Source organism: Ricinus communis, chromosome 9 (genome assembly GCF_019578655.1).
Source record: "Ricinus communis isolate WT05 ecotype wild-type chromosome 9, ASM1957865v1, whole genome shotgun sequence".
NCBI lineage: Eukaryota > Viridiplantae > Streptophyta > Magnoliopsida > Malpighiales > Euphorbiaceae > Ricinus > Ricinus communis.
In genome coordinates, this window is record NC_063264.1 from 7,285,526 (window position 1) to 7,312,922 (window position 27,397).

Genomic DNA, 27,397 nt, shown 5'->3' on the forward strand with positions numbered 1-27,397 from the left:
ATAAAAGAAGGGAAACTTTTTTTTTCCTTTCTTCCTTCTTCCCTCCCCATTCTCCTTTTTCTTCTTCTTTCTTTCTCCCACCCCTCCCCCGTCACCTTCCTTCTTGTCCTGTGCCTGCCACCACCTCCAGCCGCTGGCAACTCCCTCCTTTTCTCCTCCTCCCTTGCCCGTGCTGCCTTCTTTTCCTCCCCACTCGCTGCCGATATCAAGCTTGGAAAAGGAGTTGTTGTCGACGAAATAACCTCCACCCGAGGCATAAGAGCAGACTGCAAAATGCGGTAAAACTGTAAGTTAAAGTCATATAGTTAACTGTACTTTTATTATGTCTAAATTAAATGCGATGTTAATTGATTAATAATTATAATTATTGTTAGCTTAGTTTTATTTAATTAATAATTAGTACGAATATTATTAGTATCATTATTCTATGATTTTTGCTATCATATTTATTGTTATTATTACACATAATTTATATGTTTGCTACACTCGAGGCTATTCAACTTTAATTCTTTATATATTATTGAATATTTTATGTTTGTTTATGATTTATACTATTATTAATTATTATTGATGCTATAATTGTAATATCAGGATGAGGCGACAGTAGAACATGTCACCTGATGGGTTGCATCAGGACCGCGTGTGATGGATTAATCAGAGACAAGTAGTAAACTATTATTTTTAAAATTTGCCTTGGTCGAGTACAACTCTCTAGGCTGTGAAAATTTGACTGTCGGAGGAAGGTCTCTGGTTGATTGTTGCTCTCTCGCGCCGACTTATTTAGAAAGCAAGTGACCAAACTGGATTTGAAGATCCTGGTTGAGCTTCACATTATGGCGCCAGAACTATTGGAATAAGAGAGACGAAAGACTACTAGTATTGGGGTTAGAGTTTTACTGAGACACTCGTCCCATAAGCGTTTAAATTGTATTTTTTTTTTTTAAATCATGGCATATGACACATATTTTAGTACATTATGATATTGATATTCTGATTAATCGAGGTTGACGGTTTTAATTTTAAAATTTTCAGATGATATCTAAATTCTTCATCGTTTATCTCTTGACAACCCGACTTTCTTTTCCTTCGAGCTTATTATAATTAATTTTTATTTTTATATTTTAAATTATTTAAATTCTAAACCCTTTGCAAGTCTGAAAGATCAAAGTTTTTTTTTTCTTATCGTACGGTAAAAGATAGATTCAACGTATCAATTCGTTTTTAATTTATCAAATCATGAGTTAAAAAATAAACAAAACAACCAAAGTTTTTGATACAATAGAAAGAAATCATTATAAATTGCATCATTGCCTATGTCATGAGTTCTCAACCGTGGAGTACTTGTTGATATTAAGCCGTCAATATCCTATCCGCTACGCCCCTTATTTTATCTAAACCATAAAATACAAACTGAAGTGTACATAACGGGAAAAAAAAAAAACTTAAATTGGATTATTTTTATTTTATATTTAAATATTATTATTTATTACATCGGTATTTTCTCTTACATGACAATTACTTTACTAAGTAAATATTTATATACTTTCCCCTTTTCTTTTCTTCCATTCAATTTTATATCTTCATATCTCTTTCTCCGACTATGTCTGCGGGTTGACATTAAATTTCGGAAATTTCTTTTTTAACTTTAATTTTAAAAATTATTTTATTCAAAATTAAGTGAATAAATATTTTTTCTAAAAATAAATTTAGAAAAATAGTTTATAAGTAAATTAAAAAATAAATATTAAATCAAAAAAATCCCATATGTTTTTTGAACACCCAACCACTGTTCCAGTGACTGGCTCATCGTTTATCCAGAAGGCACAAATAAATGGCCATATTGTCTTTCTGCTGTCTATTTTGTACCATGAATATTCATGTTACGTGGGTCAAAAATAATTGAAATATTGTTCCCACCTCCTCAGTCTTCTGAGATTACGTGTCACTTTACTGTTCATTCATTCATTTTTTATTTTCTTTTAAAGGTGCTGATATTTTCCTCTGTTCTCCACATGCATTGAAACAGATACATGGGAATTTCCTTGTCAATTGTCATGTAAGAATATATAAATATAAAGAAAATATACATTTGTGTTTGGGTGAAAAATTTGCATGATAACATGTTAAGTCTTCTTAGAAGTTTATAATAACTGTAAATCACTCTTTTCTTAAGAAGTTTTAAGATTTTCCATTTGTAAAGCTTTCTACATAAAAACAATATAATTGATTTCCACTTCAAGCTCATTGCTAGTAATTAATATATGAAATTGATAATAAAGTGATTGTGCATTAAATATTCTGATTAATTAAAAACTCGTTTTTAGATTTACTTTATCAAATTGGAATTGAGTTAATTTATCGCTTTTAATTTCTAATCCGTTAATTTGATTCGGTTATTATTTTAATATATTTAATTATTTAATTAATTTTTTTTATTTTTAATTTGACCGACAAAAACTTAATATACATAATTTATTATTAAATTTATTTTTTTATTTAGTTTGGATGTATATATCCAGCTATATATAAAACAGATAGATAGTTGACATTTATTTATTAATATTAAAATACAGAGTATTATGTATTAATCGTTTAATATTAATGTGTAAACTTAGCTATATATTATTAATAGATATACGAATTTTTCTTGTTTTTTTATATATAACATAAATCAATATTAATATAATATATATGAAATTTTTAGATAGTTTAGTGTGTGATACTGATAATCGAGTAATCTATTTGTGTCGATCTCACATTTAATGCTATTGGGCTTCTTGGCCCAAAAATTATGTAGAAGTCGGCATCTACACAAATGCTATGGCCATAAACCAAATTTTTGGATCAAAAAAGTGATTGATAGTGAAATATATGGCCCGAAAGTGAAATGAAAAACAATACCCATCTTAACTCTTCGAAGCATTTTTCGGCCTATAATTATTGGGACAATTGCCTCGAAGTCCCTTAGTTTTGGTCCCAAAACACTTAAGTCCCTAAATTTAAAAATAATATCTTTAGTCCCTAAGTGTGAACTTTGCACCCTTGATTGTCAGTAGAGGAAAAATGACTAAAATATGCTCCAATAAATTGAATATTTAAAACTTATATACGTACAACACTTTAATTTCTCGAGTTTTATGGTCCACAATGCTTTAGTTCTTAATACTTAATTCCACTAACTACCTTAGTTTTATAAAAGAGATAGGTCGAGTATTGGTAATTAGTGTCTTTATTGTGTCAAAATATGTGTATAACATAAAAATGGCTAATCTGAAAATGATATGTTTAACTAATCTTATTAAAATATCAAAACCAAACACGGACACATTTATTAATTAAGTTAAATGGGTTGAGTTGAATAATATGTTTAATAAATTTAGTTTTTGAAATATATATTTTTTAAATGAAAAACTAATATATTTATTTAATTATAAAATGAATTGTTATTTTAAAATATAATTATATCTTTATAAATGATAAAATTATTAATATAAATATATAAAATAAGAGAATAAATGTGTTTGTACTTGTTTATACACATGTTATATACCTATTTAAATAAACGTATTAATTCGCATTACTCACAGATTAGGCAGGTCAATCCGCTTCAACTTAGTTTATTTCTATGCTATAATCAGATTGACCCTTTTATGACGTGAATCCATTTATTCTAAACCTAAACCTATTTAATTACGTGTCAAATCGTTTAATCGGTTCGCATAAAAATTCTAGCATCCCTTTATACAAATGGAGGATTTGATTTAAATTGTTTAATGTTAATAAATATCAAGGACTACAAAACACATATAAAATTGATAATTAGGGCATTATGTCACAATAGAGAAAATTATATATGGGTTAAAGGCTATTTTCACTCGCAGTAACAAGAAGTTGGTTTAGCTTCTAAATTATGGCCCAAATTAGCCCAAAAGTAACTTTTAAAATAAATATTGTTTTCTGCCAACTAGGAAATCTAAAATTAAAAGAGGAATATAAAATGTTAGCTTCTGTCCTGGATTAATACATTTTATGGTAAATTATTAGTTTAATGTGTTTTAGTAATAAGAAATACCTTTTATTGATTTACAAAAATATTTAAGAATGTAATAATAGTTTTCGTATTTTTATTTTAAAATTCTAACTTTTATAAAGAACTTTAAAGAATATTTTAAATCTGATAAATAAAAAAAAGATTATCTTAAAGAAAAATTCATCAGAATTAATATTTTCTTAATTTATTTTGTAAATTTAAAGCGAACTGTCAAATTGGAATGTACAGAGGAAAAAGCTTTATTCCCCTCCCCTTGCTTCCAATGAACCAAGTAATAACAGCCGCTGATGCATCGTCAAGCTTTCGATGAGCATCATCTCAGCCGTCCAATATTCCCTCCGATGCCCCTCTGCTCTCCGCTTTCCTTGCTTTTGCCCTTGCTCAGTTCCTTAAACTCTTAACCACCTGGTATCTATTTTTCTTGTTCATGAATTTGTTTTATATATGGTTTAAATTATATTTTTAACTGGGTTGTTAACTGTCAACTTGATTATTGGTGTCCTGAACATTAAATTATGCTACTGAGCATGAAATTTGGTTAATTTTCAATTATTATTGTGCTTTTTAATGTATGCAATGCTTGAAAAAAATTACACTTGTTTCTTTTCCTTCTTTTATTAGGTATTATATGGGTTTGGAACTATCTTGAATAGTATTAATGGTAAAGGTAAAGGAAACCCAATGAATTTGAAAATGTTAAATGTAATTTCATAAGTAGTTAAATTTATAATTCAAATTTGTTCATTGCTAAAATTTGTTGCTCAATAAATGATCAAAAGCTCCTTTGGAAGCAGGCTTTAGATGGTGCAAACGATGGAGTGATTGCATTGAAGTAGGAAGAAGGGAAAAGAAAGCAAAAAAACTTGACCATAAATGATCAGCTAAAATGAAAATAAAGTGAATGAGATTAGTAGATGATAGGATTGATACTTGTTGCTTTTAGTTTTCTATCACTTCTAATGTAGGTCAAGACATGTTGGAGAATAAGAAAATGGTGTATTTCACATATCTTAGATTCTAAGAATTTTGAATATCTTACAATTTCAAGTTCCTGTGTTTAAGAATAATAGCTAAAGTTGGTAATTCGGAGTAATCTCCTATCTACATGTTCATTTGTTTATAATTCCCTTCCCGGTTCAAGGAGAAGAGATGGGATTCTAAACGGATGCTTGGATCAGGTGGAATGCCGTCATCACATACATCTGTTAGTTCTCTAGCAGTAGCTATTGGTCTATAAGAAGGAACTAGAGCACTGACATTTGCTATTGCACTAGTTTTAGCATGTGTTGTATGTATTTGTTATCCAGGTCTTCTTAATTCATTTTTGTTGGCATGTCTAATTTTGTTGTTGATATTTTGGTCTTTTACCCTTTTTACAAATACTTGTCTCTGTGAGGTATGCTTCATGTCAAAAAGTTCCTTTTAATTATCTAACGTTCAGTCAAATGAGAGTTCATGAATGGTGTGGTACCATGGGCATGCATCTTTACTATTTTGAAATTATTGGTGTCTTCTGAAAATTTTTAAACAAGAATGAATTATTTCCTCTGCTTCCACTTTCATGTATATGGACTCGAACAAATTATTCTTGCAAAGTAGGATTTCTTTTCTGCCTTAACTATGCTGTTACATTGTCATCTTGTCATTTATGGTGTTTTACATCTTGTGCCTACTACCATATGCTCGTTTAAATAATCAGTTGTGTCATTATTTACTTCTACTCAGCCTTCTTGGATAATTGTCGGCTTTTTGTAGGTTATGTATGATGCTATTGGTGTTAGACTTCATGCTGGTCGCCAAGCTGAAGTAAGATTATTTATTAGAGTTAATTTATTTGGTTGTAAGTGCATAATTTCCAATCAATTAATAAAATTCATTATGGAATCTGGTGAAATTTTCTAACAAAGAATAGAATGATGTGAAGAATTCTCCATGCCCCTCTCAAGATAAATAATTTATTTTGCTTAGTAGAACTTATCTGCACTATCTGCTATCTATGGTAATTGGAAATATAAAATTCTTTTAATTAATCCTATGCGTAGAAGGATAAGGATGCCTTGATTTTTATTCATGCCTTAATTTTTATGTTGATCAATTCATGGCATAAATCCTCTTTACTTGGTAATTGATTCATGTGCCTATTTTGTATGATCTAGCTATTACCAAATTTTTATTTTGTGCTGGAATGCCATTGGGCATTAGTTTTTCTGCAGGAATTTGAGGCTTTAGGCACAGTGTGAAGCTTAAAGTTTTCTGTTAATTAATTTCTAGCCGGTATGCTGCTGAATTTTCGGTGGAATTTGTTTTGATTTGATTACTTGGTCGATTACTAATGATTGATTGTATTAGGTAATATGAAAGAACAAGAACAAGACCGTTGCCAACAATCACAACCCACCGCTGATGGACCTTCTTCTTCTGCTTCACCTTCACCTAGGCGACCACCAGCACCAGCATCCCCACCACAACAGCAGCCGGTTCGAGAAAGAAGAGTAGCAGTTGCACATCCACACACACTTGCTCGACATCGCCTATGGATATTCTAAAATGCTGATCATGAGAGCCGCTTCCAAGTCATGCGATGGAAGCAAGTAACGGCCGGGCGATTCATTGATTTTGTATCCTTGGAGAAAGTTGCATTGGCTCAGGATGTTCGTGCACTATTTGACACATTGCCTTACGCACGCTTCTTCGATATCATTGAGCCTACCTACCGTGAGCTAACCATTGAGTTTCTAAGCACCTTCTTCCTACAACAGCAGATCACAAACTGGCATCAGCCTGATGCAATTTACTTTAGACTTGGAGGAAGGGAGTTCTCGATGTCAGTTCCGTAGTTCGAGATGCATTTGGGTTTATGGACTGAGCAGGAGATCTCAGGCGAGGAATATCAGGGATGCATCTATGTCCACCCCATCTCTTACAACGCCATGTGGGATTCAATCGTACTCGAGCCAGAACCGTACTATCCCAGCAGGTCTAAGGCATCTAGCCTTCCAGATCATCTTCGCTATCTTCATGCACTTTTAACTTACACCATTATGGGCAGAGGAAATAGCTTTGGAGCGGTCATAGAGACCGATGTATTTATTCTTTGGGCTATGCAACACCGTAAGAAGCTTAACATGGGGTATTTGGTTGCTTGTCAAGTACGATCCTTCATAGTCGACGCCCAGAACAAAATGCATTGTTGCTTTGGCCCATATGTGACTAGATTGGCTAAGAGATTGGGTGTACTGGACGACTGTCTAGCCGATCTTTCTCAGATTGGCGACATTACACCATTAGGGGTTAGACATATGATCAACATGTAGATGGTCACGGCCAACCAACATCCATATAGACTTGAGTACAGGCTTGTTAGTGCAATAGTGAGAGATGCTAGAGAGGCAGCAGTTAGAGGAGATCAGGACCCTACTACCGAGATTCCAGATGTTAGGATTCCTAACCCTGCTAGAGTATTCAAGCCTTCACCTAGAGCTTATTCTTCTTACTTTACAGGGACATCGAGTGCTCAGATTGGTGCTTTGGCTTACCGATTAGATCAAATGTGTGATTTACAGCAGGATCACTATACTGAGTTTGTACAGTACAGGAAGGAGTTTGGGCAGTTTCAGGATGATACTAGGGCACAACTCCAAGGGTTAACTAATATGCTCCAGCAGCTTATGCATGGATTGGATAGGCAGGCCACCTAAACGGACCTCATGGCGGAGCAGACATAAAAGATGGCGGATTCAGGAGCACAATCTCACCGGTTCTTTGATGACATGGAGTTTGATTTAGGAGGTTGTTTTAAGGATCCTATGCCATTACCACCGCCACCTCCCTCAACGCCTTCCCTTTCTCCTTACCTTCCAGCCACTAAGGATGTGCCTCCAACAGACTACCAGTAGTGAAATCTTATGTTCTATTTCTTTTCCTTTTCCTTTTTATTTTCTTTCTTTATTTTTCTTTTGCATTATTTATTTTATTTTATTTTTTTTTCATCTTATGTTCTTTTATTTGAATACTTTGCTTTACCCTTATTATATGTATATTTGATATGAACTTCACTCCTATTATGTGTTATCTATGTTATATACCCACTCTTTCCAACACTGAGGACAATGTTCAATTCAAGTATTTGGTGGGAATCTGCGGTTTTATTATCCCTTGGAAAGCAATTTCACTTTGTTCAATATATCACTTTGGTCGGGTTAAATCTTTGCCGCTTGAGTTCTTTGTAAATTTTTAACCTTTATCTTTGAACTTTGATTATGTCAATTTTTTATATCATTTATGTGATGATTCAATTGATAAGTTTGGGAACCAATTGCAAATTTTAGCTACTTCAAACGTGAGTTTTTGAACCAAAATTTGAGCATCCATTGCAATTATGCTCATGATTTTTCTTGTTTGAGTGTGCGTTATACTTATTTTTGTTTCTAGAACTTGCTCTGTAATGCTTGTTGAGGTTACATGAATTTTTTAATACCATTAAATGATTTGGGTAACTTAGGATTCACCACATTTGGCAAAAGGCCTACCCTTTATTTCCATTAATCAATCAGTTTTGAGCCTTGATATCTTCTACACGATTTACATCTATATACTATATTTATGTCATTCTTTACATTTGTCTTTTCTTTCACCCTGTATGCTGGATAATTATGTGATATGCCTTTTCTTTTATGGAATTATAGTGTCTAATTTTGTTATAAATTCACTTAGTCTTTTTCAATCATTTGTTGATGCTCCCTTCAATCCAATTTATATAATCATTCTCTTTGTTTGTTTAATTAACCATGCAGACCCTGTGTAAGCCGCTGTGGCATTTAAAAAAATAAAAAAAATAAAAAATAATTAAGTGTTTATTGTGCTTCTTTCTTAGTTCTTTTCTCTTTTAGATTCAATTTTTTGAGCATCTTTTACTTCAAATAAAGCTTAGTGAGTACTTTTGTTGATTTGGCATTCAGTTCCTTGAGCATTGATTCTAAATAATTATATGATTTTTCAGTATATTTTACACTTCTATCAAAATGTTCTTACCTTTCTTTACCTTAGCCACATTACAACCCTTGTAAAGACCCTTTGATTTTGGTATTCATTTATTCGCAGTAGCGAAAATGAGATTTATGAGCAAGCTTATAGTAAACAGGTTTTATGCAGCTGCATTGAGGGAATCTTTTTATTTTACCTGTAAATACTTTGAGTGATTTGAGAGATTCTTGTGAGATAATGGTTCCTAGTCTTTAATGTTGAGTTGTTATATAAGTTGTACTTTGAGATGGTATTATCACAGTTCTTCTTTGAAGGTGTATGATTTATTTAGCTACTTGAGTTTCATTCTTGATATGTTGAATAAGGTTAAGTTGTGAATGTAATACTTGGAATTTTCCTTTAATAATATGATAATATTAATAATAACTAATAAATGAGTTTTTATTTAAATTAATTTTACTTTATTTTTATTTGGTTTAAATTGAAATGATTTAAATAGAATTTTAATGCTAGACAAATAAGGGAGTTATTTTCTATATCCAATTAGTTTGATTTTTCAGAAAATAATTAAGCAAATTCTCTCGGAAATAAATTATATTTTTGGCCATTCAATTTTCTCCAAAATGAATATACGAATTAAAATTCTATATTTGAGAGTTATGAAAGAATTAGTAAATAATATTTTTATAAAAGAATTATCGGGGAATGATAAATTTTAATTAGCAAATGGTTTTAATTGTAATTGAAAAATATTAGCAAATTGATTAATTAAATTAATTTTATGTTAGGATTAAATTAGAAATTTATTTTGGAATAAGGATTTAAAATATAATTTTATTAATATATGGAGTTTTAATGAAAACTTGTATGTTTGGTATTTTTATAATTAAATATATTGACAAAGGCTTTTTGGTAATTTTACATTTAAAAGCAAGGGTAAATATGTAATTATATATTTTCAATAATTCTATTTTGGACCAAATTAAATAGTTAGGGGCTTAATTGAAAAGCTAAAGAAAAGTTTAAGAATTAATGGAAAATTTTGCTTGATGAAATGGTTAGTAATTAAAAAAGTTGAGGGACTAAATGGTACGGAAAAAAAAGTCAGAGACCAAAAGTCTATATGGAGAGGAAAAGAAAAGAAAAGAAAGAAGGAAGAAGAAGAAGGAGGGAGGAGCGTCGAAATGTCGGGGAAGAAGGGGAAGAGAGTCGTGCCACCGTCTGGTATGCGTGTGACGACGAGGAGGAGCAATGAGTGCAGTGATAGCGGCGTTAGCGTGGGAATTGCTAAACGTATGATTTTTCCTTCTTTAGATTATGGAGTTTCTGGCGACCTTTGGCGACGTTCTTGGGCTCAAATTGATCAGTAACTTCGAGGCTTTCTTTTCCGACCATTGCCACCCCTTGAGGCTACCAGAATTGCAAGATCCGGTGATGGGAAAAGAGTATAGGCAACTGGAGTTTTTGGCTTTTTCGGCGAGCTCCGGCGAGGGTTGGCCGATCGGAGGGCATATATCCGGACTTCCCTCAGCTCAAGCTTTCTAATGGCACCAGTTTCGTGGCGATCGAACTCCATTCAAAAATCAACGGCCAAGATCGTCTGTAAATCTCTCCGGATGATTGGGAATCAGATCGGAAGATCGGAAGCTGGGATTGTCATCAGCGCATCATTTCGGGTCTGTGGGTGCGTTCAGATCATCGATCGGATTTCGGCGGCTAGAGGCGAGTCGACCGAGCGATCAAGCGTCTCGGTAATTTCTCTGGCCCGTTGATTTTAGAATTTATTGGTAAAATTATGTGTTTATTAAGATGTGTTGAGCATTAGAAATATTGTTAGTTAAAATAAATAGTTTGTCGGACTGTCTGCCATTAGTCGTGATTTGTGATGTGTGGCGGAGTCGGAAAAAATAGTGAAGTCTTGGGGACTCGACTCTCGTCAAAATAAACTGTTGAAATATTTGAAGTGTTTTTTGGCAGGTTCTGACCGTTTTACAGGGTGTAAACATCCGTGTTTAGGGGAGGTTCTGCCGAATTTTCAGTAGAATTTACCCGAGTCGAATTTTTAGACAGCCTGTCCTAGGAATATAGACCTAGGGGTAACTGTCAAATGTTTCAATGTTATTGATTAAATTATATTTCCGTGATTAGATAATCTGTCAGTTCGGCTCGCTCCACCTGAGGTATCGGAGCAGAGCTAGGAGGTCGTCAAAGCTGTGAGTTAAAGTCATATATCTGCTTACGTATGTCATGCTAAGATTTTTATGCGATATCTCTGATTAAATGATTAATATTTTAAATATTTAGTTATTAATTGTTTATATATGTTTCATTTTCCATATTGTGATTTTGTTAATTTCGTGTTGACTCGGGATGGAACGACAATAGAACATGGCATCTGATGGATTACATCAGGACCGCATGCGCACCGGTATGAATCAGAGACAGAAAATAATGGGTAAAAGTTTGTAATTTTAAAGATAAATTTAGGACTTGCTCTGGTCGAGCATTGCTCTCTGGGCTGAGTTGAGTGAGTTTGCCGGAGTAAAGGTCCCTGGTGGAGCTTCGCTCTCTTGGCGCCAGTTCTGTTGGAATGAGAGAGTCGAGGTATTAGTGTTGGGTTTAAGATTCTACTGCAGTACTCTGTCCCATAGTATGTGAAAGTTATATTTTTATTTAAGCATGGCATGACATGTATATTTATGCATGATTTAATGTTTATTTCAAATTAAATAAATGTGTTATGGAAGTGTTTGTAATTATTTTTGGATATATGATTTTAACTCACTCTCGAGACTGACAGTCTCAATTTCACTGTTTTTCAGGTGATTGTTAGTCTTCTCGCAGTTTTTATCTAGCAACCCGACTCCTTCATCATCGGGCCGATGTAATCGATTTTGGTATGTTTGACTTGTAAAATTTTAGATTCTCTACAGTAGAAATTTTAGACTTGTCAGTTGTAATTTTATATAAATCCGGGTATTGCCTAATTATGCTGGTATGCCAGAATCACTTGTGTTTTGGTTCCTTTCATGTTTCAGGTGATTATTGATGAACATTATCAATGTTTGCGAGTGATACTAGCGAAAACAGATTGGAATTCATCAAAATTGGGCAAAGGCTCGCATTTCAAGTTTGAGCACGACCTAGGTCAAGATAGTGCAGATCAACACAACCTGGCCTTTAGCTGTACCGAACCATTAGCCTTTGATCTTCAAATTTGACTTTTTAGCACGGTTTCCGAGGCCACCACGGCCTCTAGCACGACCCGTGGTGGCTCAGCACCGGTGAGGGTGCAGCCAGGGAGCGAGGGGTTGATTTTGGACTCGGAGGCTCAGCACGGCTTAGACTCGTCCCGTGCTAACCAGCACGGGTTTGACCACGGTCGTACTAAATTAATTTTATAGGTTTTTTTTTTCGCTTTGTTTCGAGGGTTCCGACATTTCCTGACCTTGGAACTTATATATGCACGCAAGCCATCTCTTTCCAGACTTCGACGCTTGACTTTGGGAGACTATTTCACGCATTGAAGGATGAATTTTAGTGGTTCAAGCATCGCATTGAAGATCAAGTGTGGATTTTAAGGCATTCAAGAGGCAATTCAAGGTTCATTATTCAAAATTCAAGGTTCATTATTCAAACTTGGAGATTGAAGACTGTTCATCTCATTTGAAGAAGCAACACATAAACAAAGAAAAAATTACATAAAATTGTGCTAAACAGCTTGATGTAAAATTTCCATTTATACTCTTACTTTTGAAGTTTGAACCAATACAAAGTTCCTACTTTTTTGAATAAAAAAATGTAAACTTTGTCATGACTCTATTTTGTTCCAGAAAAATTCATTCTGTCTCTCATGCATGGAATCTTTATTGTAAAACTATTTCCTTATTTCAATTTTACTTGCGTATATGTTACGACATGCTGTTTAGGTTGCTGCTAGTGCCATGCTGGGGTTCACTGCAGCAGTCCTTATAAGAAGTCCAAGTTAGAGGATAATATCCTAAAGATGCTTCTCTGATGTTAGTTACTGAAAATCAAATAGGCCCTTCTCATCCGTGAAACGGCACGAGCATATCTACTCTTCCAGAAAAGTAGCGAAGTTTCTGTTTGGTGGGGGTTCTACTCATTGTAATTAATATTCTGGGGTGTTCAATTGTCATGCACCATAGCGCAACTAAATGCCTTGTACATAATTATCTGATTTATATTAACTTATTTCTCAGTGTGAGCTTTTCTACTCATACTTGAAAACATGTTTAGTGAGTATTAATGGTTCAAGAATCCTTGCGAGAGAATTGTAAAGTTGACATATTAAAAGTAAATGAGTTATGAGTTATAGATGACTTAATTTATATTGATATGAAACCGTCGTATGAAATATTAAAAGTTATATATTATATAATATATTAAAAATTATGAATTAATGATGAATTTATAATGATATTTTTAAAATTACGGATTAATTATAATCAATCATGATATATTAAAGGTATTAATATATCAAATGTCATTTTTCTATATTACTCATTATCATATAAATCAATCACTAAATTAATATTTAAGCATTTATTAAAGTAATATTTCTGGTAAAAAAATGTCATTTTTTAATATTTTACACATTTAAAAATAAATAAAATTAATTGAGGTATAACATTGAAATTAGTTTTGTGGAGTATTTATTTTAGGATTAAGAAGAGAGAAATATTAATTATTTACAGTTAAAATGTGACACTTTTTATTCAAAAAAGGGCATAGCAAACCTTTTCTTTTAAAAAATCTTAAGAGGGCTTATTTTTTCTTTGTTCTTCTTCTCTTTTTTTTTTTTACTCATTTATCCAAAACAAGAAAATTATAATAAATTTTTTTCCTTTATCTCCACTTTAATTTTAGTAATAAATATTTCTTTTCCCCTTTCCTCTCCATTTTATCCATCAAACCATTAAAGAAATTATAATTCCCAAAGTTAAAAAAAAAAAAAAAAATTTATGTGCCATTTCCTTGGTCGGTTGCTACTTTGCACTCTTCAATAAACGACAAAACATATGACGTCGTTTTACAAACTCACGCTAGCTTGTACAATAAGCAAATTATGGCTCTACAACTTCCATTGCCACAAAATATTTAAACATCAGAACATTCCAAAATAAAAAGAAACCGTTCCCTCTCAAAATTATCATCTTTCTCTCTAGTGAGATGCAAAGATCGCCACTGCCACCAGCGATGGTGTACCGTTCACCGACTACTAATTCCTTCCTTTTAGGTTCAAATAATGGTCAACTTGAACGCCTTCAAGCACGAGCTGCTGCACGCGCCGCTGCTATCCGCCGTAAAGCCACCACTTTTGCCTCTTCTCCTCCTCGTTCTCACGTTCCTTGTCTTAGTCAAGATCAAATTATAGAGTTGTTTCAAAACTGTATCAAGCTCGCCACTGAGAATGTATATATTTGTATCCTTGGTTAATCTATTGTTCTTGATGTGCCTACTTGAAAAAAATACGAGGGTTCCGAGTAATATTATTCTCAAAATGCAAACTTTTTGAGTTGCATTACGTAAAAGAGTTCACATTTGTGAGCACATTACATATAAGAATGCAAACTTCTCTTAGCAAATTATCAAAAAATGCATAAAAATGCATACATTTTTTTAGCTCATTACATAAAATTGCGAAATTTTTGAGTTACTTAAATGACCTAAAACTACAAACTATATGAGCACATTACCTTAGAAATGCAAACCTTTTAAGTTGCATTATTTTAAAAATAAAAGTTACTTTTTCTAAAAAAAAAAGTTATATTACCTGAATGTGGTTCTGTCTCAAAATGTAACTGTAGAAAATAAATCTGAAAAATACATGGGAATTGAAGCTAATAGATCATCTTAGTGAGATTATTGAAGTTGAAACAGGAGGAGGAGGTGATACAGAGACTAATTTCCAAAAGGTTTGTTTTATTGAAATTTTAATTAATTGATTTTGGAAGGACTTCATACTTATAGTTATGTATTAGTTTTAGCATGTCCGTGATTAGTATTATGTGCAGGCAAGTTTCACACTAGAAGCAGGAGTAAAAATATACTCTGTGAGGGTGGATTCATTGCACTCAGAGGCTTATAAATTGCTTGCTGAGATCAATCGAGCTGGTCTAGAAGATGAACAAAGTAATGGTTCTAGGACTTCTTATGTTTTTTACTCAAAAATTTAATTTGTTTGTGCGTGCTTGGGCTCTCATGTTTCTGTGCCTTAGTGATTATACGCGGGTTCCTTCTTTTCCATTTTTTGGTGAAGACTGAAGACTAAAGTCCTTAGCTTTTTTCACATCTGTGTGAAATGGCTTTATAGAGCATGCTACCCCGGGATCACTTAATATTATTATTGTATCTCTGAAGTTGTGAATAAAGTTGAATCTGTTCTTTCCATGTTGAAAATTAAGATGTTCCTTTGTTTCCTTGTTTGATAAAATAGAGTTTTGGCTCTTGTGAATTAATAAATTTGCTTTTATTCAATCATTTGCATTTTGTTTGTGACACTCATATTTTCACATATTCACATCTCTTCCATAAGTTGATAGTCATTTTCACTCATTTCTGGATAAACTTGATATCTTGTTTTGTTTTTTTGGCTAATGTTCTCCGAAGTGATTGATCAATGATGAGTCTGCATGCCAAAGAAATTCAGATTTCTGTAATATTTAAAATGCTGATCTGTTGACATTTCACACTTGGCTATCAGTTTATATGGAGTCCAATCTCTTTCTTATTATTTTTCAGCCTCTTAGGTTAGAGATATATGTTTGTACTTGCACTGATTATTCCTTCTATGTTATGTTTTCCTCATTTGTCTCTCTTACATTACATGAAACCAAAGTTTGCTTTCCCTTCTCTCTTGTATCAACTTAGTAAATATTTGCTACAGCCTCTGTTAGGCATAGGTAAGAGCTAAGACATAGCAGTATCACTCCATCATTATTTAGGTAATTTCTGATTTAAATTATTTAGTTGAAGGTACTACAGGTATTATTTTCTTTTTTTCCCCCTTTGTTTCTTGCCTTTCAACTTCAGAGTATGTATCAGAATGTTAATGACTAATGGAATACTAGCCAAATTAACAATGTATACTGTAGTATGGTTGGCACGACTATCATAATTTCTAATTTTTTCATAAAGTTTCTGCTTCCTCTCTGTTAAAAATTATTGTAACCATGCTTTCAAATTAGCATGTGGCTTTATAAACATTCTTCTATAGTCGGTCCTCGTAAATCAAGTTTGTCCTCCATATTTATCAGCTCCTTCATTGATTCTCAGTCTGCAGTATTACAGATTGGATTGTTAATTGACATATAATTTATTTTTCTGCATAGAGAAATTATTTTTTCGCTTCCCTAAGAAATGCTTTGGTGGCAGAAGGTGAGAACGTTAGCAGGCAACAAGATGATAGTCATATTAAGAAGGAATCTGAGAAAAAAGTAAACAGTTTATCATATATTTCCTTGGTGAAAATTATATGCTCGCATGCGTACACTACAAACTCATACAATTTACTATATGCAGATTTCATCATTATCAACATTGGAATTCTCGTTTGAAGCTCTAAATGTGAAGAGGTTTGACTGTAAGTGCATATCCTACATTGTCTTTTCGACCTTTGATTTTTCTTTTCCCCGTCTTACTTGGAATTAGACATCTTGGTTTTGCAGTTGCATTTGCAGTGGATCCTGTGTATCATCAGACATCTGCCCAATTTGATGAAGGCAGGACCAAGGGCCTCCTTTTGAATAATCTTGGAGTATATGGAGGATGCCGGGTGCTTTTTGATTCTTTTGAAGTGCCAGGGAAGTGCAAATTACATTTACACCAGAATGATTTCTCAGATAAGATTGATATCTCATTTGCCAAAGGTGTATGACATTGAGATTAGGGCACTTTCTACCTTTTATTTTTTGTGAAGATAATGCATTGATGAATGCTACCCTTCCTTTCAATTAAATTATTTGAATGTTCTATTTGCAGAAATTATTGAGCAGATGGCGATGAGCATGCTAGAACAGAATCAAATTTCTCCAACTCTAAGTGATATCATATGTCATTTTGATGAACATAATCAAAGGTCATCTGATACATTAGATGTAGACAAGAATTCTGATGCAACAGCTGATGGGTTTAATAATAGTGAAGTGGAAATGGATAAAAGTTCATTTGGGAACTTTGAAGCATGGACATCTAATCATGATGATGAGACAATCGATTTTAAAGAGAGATTCAGTTGTGATTCTACTCTTCAAAGACATTCTGTGGTGCCTGGTTCATATTACTTTTCTCGTTACTTGTATGATGCATGGTTTATTTTGTGCTTTTCTGAAGAGGACAAGCTTGGTGTGATTTTGTAGGACAATCACTCCAGTATATCATTTGAATCTGATGTATATCAAAGTCTTGAGAATGTCGCTATGTTTTTGATTCAAGGGTTGGGTATTCCTTCAAAGAAAAATATATGGGTAGGTCCTGATCACTGGAAATTCCGGAAGTACAATAGTAAGTATAAGCAAAGATGAAGAAAATGCTGCTTATAATTTTGCATTTTCTATCATGCATATTTGTCTGCTACTTAGTCTGGCATCCTTTCTGTAGGTATAGAACATACTCTTGTTGCAGAAGGTGGATCCGCATTCACTACTAAGAGACAGAAGAACAAAAATCAAGCAGAGATGGATACTGATTTCAGGATATCATTGAACACAGAAAGGGTTGATATCCTTGCTCCCCCTAAAAGTCTAAAGTCTTTACTACTACCAGCAAACCGAGCACCATTTACCAACACATTACCAGAAGATTGCCATTATCAACCTGAGAATTTTGTGAAGTTGTTTCTTCTTCCTAATGTCATGGTAACATAAAAATCTCTATGCTAATTTTAAAATATTTTTCTTGGTAGCAGGGTATGGAGATGAAAATTTGATCAATAGACTGTCCGTATCATTTTGATCTCAATGTAAAGCATCGAGTCCTGGTCTCAGCTTCGTCTGATTCCTTATGCACCATGTCTTTGTCAGAATTATGCTGAGATGTTCGATACTGAAAGTTATGCTATTATCTGTTGGTGGTAAAAATCTAATCTTCTGTCTCAGAAATGAGTCAACTATGGTAGCATGTACTGACCTAAATATGCATAATACAATGAGAATGAGAGGTTTCTGTTCTACATATTTCAGTTTCAATAACTGCACTAGTCATGTTTTTCCTGCAAATTGTTAAGTGCATGTGCAGATGCGGTCCTTGATGCTATTATAAATTTGTTGCAAAATTCACTCCCCTGGTTCCCTTATCATGTGAAAGATTCTACTTTTCTAATGCCATATGATCATTTCTTACATGCCAACAGAAATGCATATTTGGTCCCAGCTCCCAAGTTTCGGTGAATGCTTTAACAGTTAAATAGTGGATACCAACATCTAATACTGTTTTATGACACTCTCATCTCAGGCTATCCTCAAGCGTTAATAAACTTTCCTCTGCTTTCAGGACATGATTATGTTGTATTGATATTTATTGAAAAGCCCGATAACCCATTTTCCACCAGCATATTTTACCACAAAATCTGCTCTATCACACTAAAAAGCATATATGCCAGCTGATTATTCTGCTCTTCACTACTTAGATTATTATGCTCTATACACAACTTTCCTTAAAATTCTTTGCAGTATTTAATAATTGAGCACTTTTTTTTTCCTGTAGTTTCTGGAAAAGAAAAGAAGGGAAATTTTAGGTATGAGATTTTTTCCTGTGGACATGTATCCTTGCTATCCTTTTCTAGGATTTATCTATATTTTAATATAATTCATTATTTATATCATTTCACCATGTATGGATTTGCCAATGTGATAAAATTCTTAAGAGGAGATTATCATATACTGCAAGGATCAAGTCATTTTTTTTCCTTTATGATTTTGCACTATTTCTGTAGTGAAAGGAAATTACTTCTCTGGGCTATTCCTTCTTGTTTCCTTGTTAATACAACCAAACATCAATATGGCATTTAAAATAATATGTATTTATTAAATGGATAAGTACCAAAAAAATACTTTGTGGTTTACCGACTTACAACTCAAGTATGTGTTTTTTTCAACAAAAAAGGTATGTTGTTACAAATTATGACAAAAAAATATCTGATTGTTAAAAAGTTTAAATTCACAAAAATTTAGTCATCTTCACTTCGATCAGCCATCATTATCATGTTGTCCATATTTGATAACAAGAGATTAAGAGTTTAATTACTTTTAATCTTATCATTTGACCATTAAATCAATCTCATGAGATCAATGAATTTTTAAATTACGATTTGACGGTCAAACGATGAAATTAAAAATTAGCTAAGCTCTAAACTCATGTTATCAAATACAAACGACGTGATAATGATGACTGATCGGAATAAAAGTGGCTAAATTCTTGAGAATCATAACTTTCTAACAATGAGATATATTCTTTTATCATGATTTATAATCACATACTTCTTATTATCAGAAAGAAACGCATACTTAAAAGTTATAAAAAACTATATGAATCCTACCTCCACTCACCTTGATTTAGGGCCAAATATATGACGTATTTCGGATGTGCTATCCAAATTCTTTTCGTTTAGTGTTATTTGAGTTGACTAGTTATCTTTCATTATATTTTCCAGATAATATATTATGGAAACGAAGGAATGTTTTTGGTGAAGCATTGCCATCATGGGACAATGAGAGTATTGTTAGTGGTCAACATAATGATGAATATATTCAAGGTGGGGTTGATGCTGATGAACTTGTTTCTAAGCCTCGCCAGGTTGGTTTATTTTGTTATGTTTTGTGCTTTTTTTTTTTTTTTTTTTAAATTTTCTTCTCTTTATTATTACGTGCAAATCAAATTACACTTTATTTTTTGGAAAATTAACATGTTTCAGTGAGTGAACTAGTTAGGACTGAGGGTTAAGATACTCACTTTGCCTCTCTAGCATGATATAAGAAATTTATTTGTTAATGCTTTCGACAAAGCACAAGACTGGCAGATGTTTTCTTTATCTTGGTTGCATAATCTAATGCAAGTGTCTTTTCTTGCTCTTGTTTGTTCCAAAAGATTTACATGTTGCAATTGGACTTGCATGTATGATTATTTTTTATAGGAAAATATTTACTTCTGTTAGAATATCTCTAATAAGCTCTTAAAGTCTTTTTTTTTTTTCAAAAATAATTATAAAAAGTATATGCAAAAATTAAACTTCTAAGAGATTTTTTAATTATCTCCTTTCCTAAAATAACTTAAGAGATATATTTTCTCTTTTTAAAATTTAATCAGGAAGAAAGTGACTCTTAAATGGCTCTTAAATATATTCTATTATTTCTCTTTCTTATTTTTCTATTTTTTTAAGAGTCAAATTCTCTCTCCTTATTTATTTCTCTCTTCTTTTATTTTATTATTAAAAAATCTAAGTAGAGAGTAAAATAGAGATTACTGTTAGAATATACATATTTTGTTGCTCTCTCCTTTTATTTTATTAATAAAAAATTAATTAGAGAGTAAAATAGAGAATATTATTGGAATGTACAATTTCAAAACAAATTAAAATAGAGTTAATTATTTATAATTTAATAGAGAAGCATATATAGTATTATTGGGATACTCTTACTAGTGGAATATATCTTCCACATGAATTTTCCTTTTTGCATCTATTAGGCCTTGAAGATTGTAAATTAGGCTTATAAATGTAATTAAAAGAAACATTTACTAAAATTTTCTTAACATTCAGGTGGATAAAACTGAAGTTCAGTATGACAAAACTTCTAAACAAGTTGATGTACAGGCATTGAAAGAAATACTTTGGGATCACATACAAGAATCTATTGAAGTGCCGGAAACAGTGAGCAAACTATTTTAACTCTCAGAACTCTGTATCTTACATGGATATCATTCTGCATTTTGTCTCGCAATATTTTATACTAAGGGGGTCGTGCATTTTGTTTTTGACTTATCACTGAATATGAAGCGTCAAGCTCATAATAGCACAAGTCTATGAACTAGTTGAAATTAAGCTTGATACATAATACATTAACCGATACATCAGCATCTAATTCTAGCCTCTCCTTCATTGGCTCTTTCTTCCTGAAAGAAGATCATATTCTCTTCAAAGCCCATTGATGCTAGATAAAATTTAAACCTGAAACTGAATAATGAGTATTGCTTGGGATGTAGTTTTGAATCCTGATTTCTGAATTTAGAGTGAAGCTTTATCCTCAACGATGTTGATTCTAAACTGTATTTATTAGAGCCATATATTCTGTGCTAGAACTTCATGGGCCACGTTAATTTTCCAGGAAATGGCAGAATTGAATTCAATTGCATACTCTGATAAGTGAAAGCAGTGTGTTCCTCTAAAAAATTTTCAACAAGCCCAAGAACATGAAAGTCTAGGACTGGAAAGGACTTTGCAAATTTCCCTAATTTGCAGCGTGTACTTTGCCTCATTCATGCTTCAATTAGTTATACAGTTGGAAACTCTGTATTCGAAATCGCAAACCAGTCAAGGACAATTCTGCAGCCTTATTTTATTCCTTATAAATAAGAAATTGAGATCCTGCTGCAATCTTTGGAAATAACTGCAGTATTTTGTCTCACTAAATCAAGATTCTTTGTTATGGATTATGAATCGTCATCTGCTTTTAACTAGAGGAGTCACTGGATAAAAGCTGACGGATCTTTGATGTTCTGTGGTGTGTCATCTTTAGTCAAAATATTTGAGGCCTGTGCTTTGTTCACTCTCATGTGAAATTATAGATGAGCTGTACCGAGCTTGATGCAGATCATAGTGGCAGCCCTAGCTTTTAGCTTATGGACATTATGGGAGTTATATCTTAGGCACCGGAACTTTTCTCATGCAGCTCCCTGCTTTAATTAATTAACTAGTTACTGTAGATATTTGAGCTTTCTTATATCGTTTCATTTTTGGACACTACAAATTAACATGTTAATATTTATGTTTTCAAATTATTATCATGAGTGCAAGATCTTTTTTTCATAGCAGGTTTGCAAAGACATGGTGTCTTTCAAAGATGTCTTGGCCACGTTTTCTGCTGATTGCAAAGCTACAACTGCAGAGGATGTTTCACCACACTTGTGCTTCATTTGCCTTTTGCATTTAGCCAATGAGCATGGTTTAAGCATCCAGGATTACCCGAGTTTGGATGATCTCAGCATACATCTTCCTCCCTTGGGGCAGAATGTAGATGGGGTGGAGCAGTTTTCATCATAGTCAAAGATCCTTTGTAAGTTTCAAAAGGTATAGTTAGAAAGCACTCTCTCTCTTTCTGTGGATGATTTTGGGCTAATCAGCATGAAAAATTTTACTCTCTCTGTGTATGCAATATATGCACATATAACCTTGTCCTACTGTTTTTTGTATGTAAATGAAATTCCAAAATCTGTCTGCCTTATTCGAAGATGATATCTGTCTGCCTGTCTGATGTCTTTGTCTTTACTCGGCGATTCTTGATCATGAATTGTTCTTGGACTGCGTGATGAACCTAATTTATGTTTCATTCATTCCCCACGTTATTATTAATAGGCTTATTTTTGGTCAATAAATTACTGCAATATTATTAATATTCAAATTATACAACTAGGTTCACTTTGAGAAACGCAATTTACTTGATTGAGAGGATGCCAAAACTTGAACCTAGAGCCTTTTTGAAAGGCGATTAGCACATTTTATTCCTCTACAAGTATGAGCCAACATTATAGTTAACTATACTAAGATATATAGTTATTATCACACTCATATATTTACTTAATAGTTCTAGACAAATAATGAATTGAGGCATTACGATTGTTGATTTCCCCATTTCAAGATTTTTCTGGAATTACAAGCAACCCTCCTGGTTTGTCTTATTGTGGTAAAGGCACCAAGGAGTAGGTCTGCAAGATGAAATTAAGTGTTGCCTTGGTTAGGTAACTAGTGAGTTATAGCCATGGCCACCTGAAATCTACTTGTCTAGTGTGTAACTAGAGCTGTGATGTGTTCCTCTGTTAGTCTTTTTGGCAAGAATACCGTGTACATTATTGATGCTTGCGTAGTTAAGTGAGACAGAGGCCTAGGTTCAATTAATTGATGGAATGGAAAATGACCCAAAACTGTAAAAGGGGAAACAGTATCATTTTGACAGAATCCTGACGCTGTAATGCCATATTTAGCAAGGTGTGGATGACTGTAGTCTCAACTAATGCCTATCTTTTTGGTTTTTATGTTTCCCTTGCCAGCTCTTAATCTTTCACAACCTGCACTTTACTTATCTCCCTACAGATTGCTACAAGACATAATCAGCTTGTGTATGCTTAAAAGGGAAATGGGGATGAGTAGGTATTCAGTTGCATCATTGGATAAGGTAGATTAAATGTATTTTACCACTAGTTACTTCACTTCCAAAGATGAAAAATATGCTATCCCTTGCATGGAGATCATTGTTCCTTTCCTTTTGGTCTGAAAGAGAGACTGCTGTTTCAAGGATAAAAGCGAATAATTTAGCCTACGTTGTCCGAAATAGATTACCTGGCGAGATTTTCTTAGGAGAAAAAAAAGGGATTATAGGAATCTTCAGCTTTTAGCTAATGGCTCTATTCATGTGCTCGATCTTGCCTCCATTATAGATGATATATCCAATTATGTGGCCCCCGTGATTTGTGGGTCTCTGATGTTTTTCTCAGTGGTTATGATTATCTAAATTTCTTTATAAAGTGAGGGAAATAAAAGTGATGCAAAATGGATAAACTTGAATTTTGCAAAAGGCTTGCCATATCTTATACTTAGCCACAGAGTAGCTTCAAAAAGTGCAAAAAAACACTCGTGCTTACTCATTCTTTTCTTGACCCACTTTTCTTTTGGTCGTAAATCAAAAGAAAAACCAAATCAAAAAGTACTACTAGGACAATAGGAAAGCAATATGAAATTGAACTGAACATCTCTGCAAAAGATACGAGAGAAAGAGAGAGGACTGAGATTGGGCTATGTTGATGGGTCATTTGCAAAATAAAGAGCCCATAGCCATACAAATGATATTGATAGATACATGGCTGCCTATTTTTACACAGGTAAATTAGGTTAAAATGATTGGGAGTTTTGGGCCATTTTCGTTGGAGCTGAAGGAAGAGCCTCTAAAGAGGCACAGGCGAAATTTGAAAGGCCACTGAAATGGACCACTCGAGCATTAGTGCAAGTGGTTATTCTGGGTTGGCGGGAAATATTCTTCAGGTTGCAAAAGAATGAAATATCAGATGTCTTGATATGGGTCCATCAACAGTTTGGGGCCAAGAAAGAAGGAAAAATAATATTTGATATGTTAATATGGATTACTTTGTGTTTATTTTAATATAAAATTTTAAAATATATGCCATTCCTCCAATGATATAAATATAAATTGTGAAAGAAAGAAATGAAATTGAAATGCAAGTTTGAAGTGGGAATAGACCACTAGTTGTCTTGGTCTTGTTCAAAGATTTAAACAAAGAGGCAAAAAAAGAAAAGGGAAAGCTAAGAAGAGAGAGCACTAAAATATGCTTTCACCGACCTTATCAACCATTGTCCAATTATATTCCAGTCCTTCCCCTCTTGCATGTTCTCTTGTCCCTATTATTCTTCCTCTTGCTACTATCTTATGTCATTTTTCTTTGTTTCTTTGTACGTTCAAGTGATAAAATAACATGGGATTTTTGTATCTTAACATCTTTCCATGAATCTTTGTTGTTTCTTGAAAGTTTATGATTAAATCTTTTACAGTTTCAAGAAATTAGTTTTATGTAACTTTTGGATTAGCATTAAATTTTGGTTTTAATATTTTGATACATTGTTTGTATGATTTTGTAGCATAGCTTCATTTCTTATATATGAGACAAAAAAAATCCCAAGTTCTCAAGTGGGTTACAGCTATGTGCTATGATTGTGACTAATGTGGGATTCGCATTCTCATCCTGATAAAGATTACGGCTTTCTAGTTTTGCTTAAACATGAATTTTGAATAATTAAGCATTTACATATGGCCGTCTGCATACTCTTGCATCCTTTATTACTCTGCCCTTCACTGTAGATTCCTTTCGGCTTTTGCATGCAATAGGAGAAAGGATATGCTTATAATTTCATGAATGGACAGAAAATTTAAGCCCTATCCTGGCAGTAGGCTGACCTATTTGAGGATTTTGATGGCTATATACTGAAGACTGAAAACGAGATCTAATATTAGAAAATGTCATTGTTTACCAATGTTTTAGTGCTTGACCACAAAAGATCTATTCATAAATATGTTATACTTAACTGAGTATCATGCAAAGAAACTAAATTATAATATTTGGACTAGCTAGTAGCTAATTAGTGGTTGAGTCTCTGCCTTTATAATTCCAGATATCCAAATAGGGTTTTCAAACCTAAAATTCAAGAGTGTTTCTTTTAAGACTTAACCAAAAAAAAACACACACACACACAGAGACACATATTTAAGATTATAAAAATTACTGTTTTCATTTTATAGATTGTTTTGTACTTTTTTTATTGTGACTGATAATGAACAAATACATCCATCCATCACTCTTGTCACACGACAAGTTCCATCCATATATATCTCTCTCTCTCTCTACCGTCTTTCCTCTATATATATGTCCTTAGGCCCGTACCTGAGCTCTACTACTACAAGCTCTTCCATTCCTCAAGCTCAAGAGGGGGAAAAAAAACCAGACACACTGCTCTTGTCCTTCTGATCTCCAGACCAAGAAAAGGAGCTGCCATGAGCAAGTTCAAGAAGTCTCAAGTCCTAATGCTAACACTCTTAGCAGCACTTCTCTTTGTAACACCCCTTTTATCTTCTTCAATAAGGCCTAAGTACCTCTATTTCATCATTAATCTTCTTATCGTAGCTCTTGGTGCTGAAGCCGGCCTTCTCTCTGCAGCCTTCTCCAAGCCAATACTAGATCATGACAGAAAGCATCCTGTTCCTGTTTCCACAGCTCAAGATCATCATCAATCATCCTCACCTGAGCAGGCTAAAGTTTCTAAGACTAGGGTTGTCGAAAAATCTGCGTCTGAAAAGATTGTCAGGAGCTCGAGTATTACAAAGGTGGAGAAAGTAAAGAAATGTCCTTCCATGCCAAGCCTGTTCTTTATAGGAAGTGGAGAGACAGAAGTAGTTGATCAAGATGTGGTTCAAGAACATGAAGAGGAAGCTGAAGAAGAAGAAGTTGAAGGAATTAGTGGGCAAGAACTATTTACTAAAGCTGAGACGTTTATAGGCAACTTCTACAAGCAGTTAAAGATGCAAAGAGAAGAATCTTGGAAGCGGATTCATGGGTTTTATCAGAAAGCCTTTTAAGCATATGCATGCAGTAATTGATTGTTCTATAAGCATCTGCACTGAACAAGATCAGGTGATTGTATGGTGGATCAGTCTAGAAGTTAGTATTATTGGTTTAGGGGCTATTAATGGACGTAGACAGAGAGGAATATTTGACTCATGGTTCATCCTGGCCATATTTTATTAGGTCTTTTTGTACATATATTAGTTTCTGCAGCTTTTCTCTATGATCATATGCTTGTTCCTATTAATATATAACAGGTGAGGACTAGTTAGTCTCAGACAATTCAACAAGATTTTATGTGTTGAATGTCATGGAATTGGATTCAATATCCATATATATATATATATATATATATATATATATATATATATATATATATATATATAAACTGGGGTGAATTGGATATTCATAATTATATAATAAATAATTAGATTTGTGCACGGTGTTATTTCTGATCTTCACTTCTTAATTTTATGTGTTCAAAGTTGATGGGTAGAGCTAAAAATTTAAGTCTTTCTGGTGGCAAATGTCTTCTTTGAAGGGCAGTGAAGCTCTTTCAGTTATTTATGTTGTAGCTTCAGTATTCTGCAAGTTATTTATTTTGTGTAGAGGGTGTTTTCACTTACATTTGAGATGCTTAGGATTTCTTTAGGGCATTGGATATAGCCTTCTGGCTATGGGGAGCTTCAACTCAAATATAAATTTTTCCTTCGGTATTTATTAAATGAGTAATAAAATAATATTGCTTTGATATATAAAAAAAGGGCAGTGAAGTTCTACACTGCATCATCTTTCTCTTAACTTAGAAAAGATTTTATAATAATGTTATATATTACGCCATTGCAAATTTGTTTTTCTGGAAGGAATATGTCTGTAAATCAATATTTGATCATAACTTCTAAATCTTTTTTTGGGTACAAATTCCTAATGATTCCCGTCTTATCAATTTATTTTTTTGAGAAGGATTTACAAATTCATTACCTTATCTATATCTCATAAATTCAC

General features: G+C 33.1%; 2 protein-coding genes, 1 long non-coding RNA gene and 1 pseudogene across 3 annotated transcripts; all 4 read left to right on the top strand.

Moving 5' to 3' along the window:
* On the top strand, window positions 1-8,202 carry LOC112536423. Its single transcript, XR_007217410.1, has 5 exons — window positions 1-286; window positions 592-884; window positions 5,807-5,857; window positions 6,254-6,325; window positions 6,401-8,202. It is a non-coding gene; the product is annotated as an uncharacterized LOC112536423 (long non-coding RNA).
* Window positions 4,204-5,800, top strand: LOC107262072 (annotated as a pseudogene).
* Window positions 8,203-13,709: 5,507 nt separating the features above from the next.
* Window positions 13,710-26,123, top strand: LOC8287621 (condensin complex subunit 2). The gene is made up of 14 exons (XM_015725550.2): window positions 13,710-14,470; window positions 14,866-14,973; window positions 15,073-15,190; window positions 16,433-16,494; window positions 16,580-16,640; window positions 16,726-16,926; window positions 17,039-17,322; window positions 17,416-17,560; window positions 17,657-17,913; window positions 18,761-18,791; window positions 19,707-19,849; window positions 20,811-20,921; window positions 22,083-22,337; window positions 25,988-26,123. Exons 1-13 carry the CDS (start codon window positions 14,228-14,230, stop codon window positions 22,308-22,310), a joined length of 1,992 nt encoding a protein of 663 aa, XP_015581036.1. The 5' UTR covers window positions 13,710-14,227; the 3' UTR covers window positions 22,311-22,337; window positions 25,988-26,123.
* Window positions 25,608-26,679, top strand: LOC8287620. The gene has a single exon (XM_002529415.4). The coding sequence runs from the start codon at window positions 25,825-25,827 to the stop codon at window positions 26,404-26,406; it is 582 nt and encodes a 193-aa protein (XP_002529461.1). The 5' UTR covers window positions 25,608-25,824; the 3' UTR covers window positions 26,407-26,679.
* The last annotated feature ends 718 nt before the right edge of the window (window positions 26,680-27,397 follow it).

Coding starts and splice junctions, on each gene's coding strand:
- LOC8287621 (XM_015725550.2), top strand. CDS start 14,228: ATGCAAAGATCGCCACTGCCACCAGCGATGGTGTACCGTTCACCGACT. Junction 14,974..15,072: donor CAGAGACTAATTTCCAAAAG/GTTTGTTTTATT, acceptor TATTATGTGCAG/GCAAGTTTCACACTAGAAGC. Junction 16,495..16,579: donor AGAAGGAATCTGAGAAAAAA/GTAAACAGTTTA, acceptor TACTATATGCAG/ATTTCATCATTATCAACATT.
- LOC8287620 (XM_002529415.4), top strand. CDS start 25,825: ATGAGCAAGTTCAAGAAGTCTCAAGTCCTAATGCTAACACTCTTAGCA.